Source organism: Parasteatoda tepidariorum, chromosome X1, assembly GCF_043381705.1.
Source record: "Parasteatoda tepidariorum isolate YZ-2023 chromosome X1, CAS_Ptep_4.0, whole genome shotgun sequence".
NCBI lineage: Eukaryota > Metazoa > Arthropoda > Arachnida > Araneae > Theridiidae > Parasteatoda > Parasteatoda tepidariorum.
This window is the reverse complement of record NC_092214.1, coordinates 78614492-78616206: the sequence shown is the minus strand read 5'-3', so window position 1 is coordinate 78616206 and position 1715 is coordinate 78614492. Positions and strand designations below refer to the sequence as shown.

The window sequence follows — 1715 nt, the reverse complement described above, 5'->3', positions numbered from 1 at the left end:
CCCAAAAGTCCAAGCGGATCAAAGATACGTGCTATGACGCTAAGCACATCTCTCTTTGTATTGGTTTCTTGCCCTTTTAACGAAGTGAGTTGAAACCGGAATTCATCTGTTCTGGCATTCCAGATGACACCCAACGTTTTTGTAGTCTCGTCAGTGTCGGTAAATCTGTGCTCTACGACATCAGTTGACTCGTCTAACTCAACTGCATTGGATCTCCACTTATGTAACTCCATGCCACAAGATCTTAGAAGACCAGACAACTCAGATTTAAGACGCACAGCTGTAAGTACGTTGTCCACTCCACTGACCACATCATCCATGTAACTATCCCTCTCGAGAACCTCGGCCGCAAGAGGAAATCTTTCAGACTCATCTTTGGCTGCCTGGAGGATTGTTCGAGTGGCCAAAAAAGGAGCTGAAGTTGTGCCGTATGTTACGGTTTTCAATCGGTACGTTTTGCAAGGTTGATACTCGCTTGTTTTCCAAAGGAGGCGAAGAAGGTTTCTTTGGGAAGGCTCAACTAATATTTGACGGAACATTTTTTGAATATCTGTCGTGAACACAATGTGATGTTTACGGAAACGCACCAAAATGTCAAAAATGTCCTCGTTTACCTGTCCTTTCATTTGTAGATCATTTAAGCTTACACCAGTTGAAGTAGGTGCAGAGGCGTTGAAGACTACTCTGAGAGGAGTTGTAGACTTTTCAGGGCGGTAGACTCCATGATGCTGCAGATAGCAGTGAGGATAATTGCTTTTATCCTCTGGATCTTGATCATCCTCTGCTTCTACGGGCTCCATGTGACCCATGTCTAGGTATTCTTGCATGAATTTAATATAATGACTCCTCATAGTGTCATTTTTAGAAAGCCGTCTCCAAAGCTGATTAAGTTTTTGCTCTGCTAAATGTTTGGATTCTCCCAGCTTATGGAGATCTTTGATTGGCATTTGAACTATGTATCTACCAGTGTCGTCTCTCTTGTGCGTATTTTGATAATGCAGCTCGCATAAATTATCTTCTAGGCTCATGTAATTGAGCTCTTTTGAGCTTAAGCACTCCTCAACTTCCCAAAACTTTCTCAGGGTTTGCTCTAAAGTGTTAGTAGATTGGCTGATTAACCCACAGAAGTCTTTAGCTTTATCCTGACTATTTGTACATATTGCTCCCGTAAAGATAAACCCAAAAACAGAATTTCTCAAAACTATTTCAGTACCTGGTATGTTAATATCGCCTGCCCTCATAATTTCAAAAAATGCTTCCGCTCCTATGAGCATGTCTATGTTAGCTGAATTTGCGAAAATATTAGGTTCTGCTAAATGTATGTTTTTAGGTAACTCAAATTTCTTTAATGATAATGGTGCCGTTGGAATAAAATCTGTTATCTTTTTCACAACTAAGAAATCTAATGTTTTAAAATAAGTCCCATCCCTGTTAGTAATATCAGCCTGTAATTTCCCTTTTACAGCAGTTTTATTGTTACCTAACCCTGCAATGGGGTTGTTTATTTTTCGCAATGGGACCTCTAATGCATTAGCAAGCACTTCGGTTAAAACGTTAGAAGTTGAACCACTATCTAAAATACACCTAGCTTTAATAAGAGAACGAGTTTTGGAACTCCTACTAAATACCTCACATGTTGGCAAAATACCACTTTTATTTGAATAACGAGTATTTTTATTTATTAGCGATAAAGTTTGAGCATTAAATTCAGCAGC

General features: G+C 39.5%; 1 protein-coding gene across 1 annotated transcript in view; it reads right to left on the bottom strand.

Annotated features, from left to right (window-relative positions):
• Window positions 1-1274, bottom strand: part of LOC107453955 (uncharacterized) — a 2676-nt gene extending 1402 nt beyond the window's left edge. The window contains exon 1 of the mRNA XM_043055910.1: window positions 29-1274. Within this exon, the coding sequence (XP_042911844.1) occupies window positions 29-1274 (1246 nt within the window). The remainder of the gene's footprint in view (window positions 1-28) is intronic.
• Between the last annotated feature and the right edge of the window lie 441 nt (window positions 1275-1715).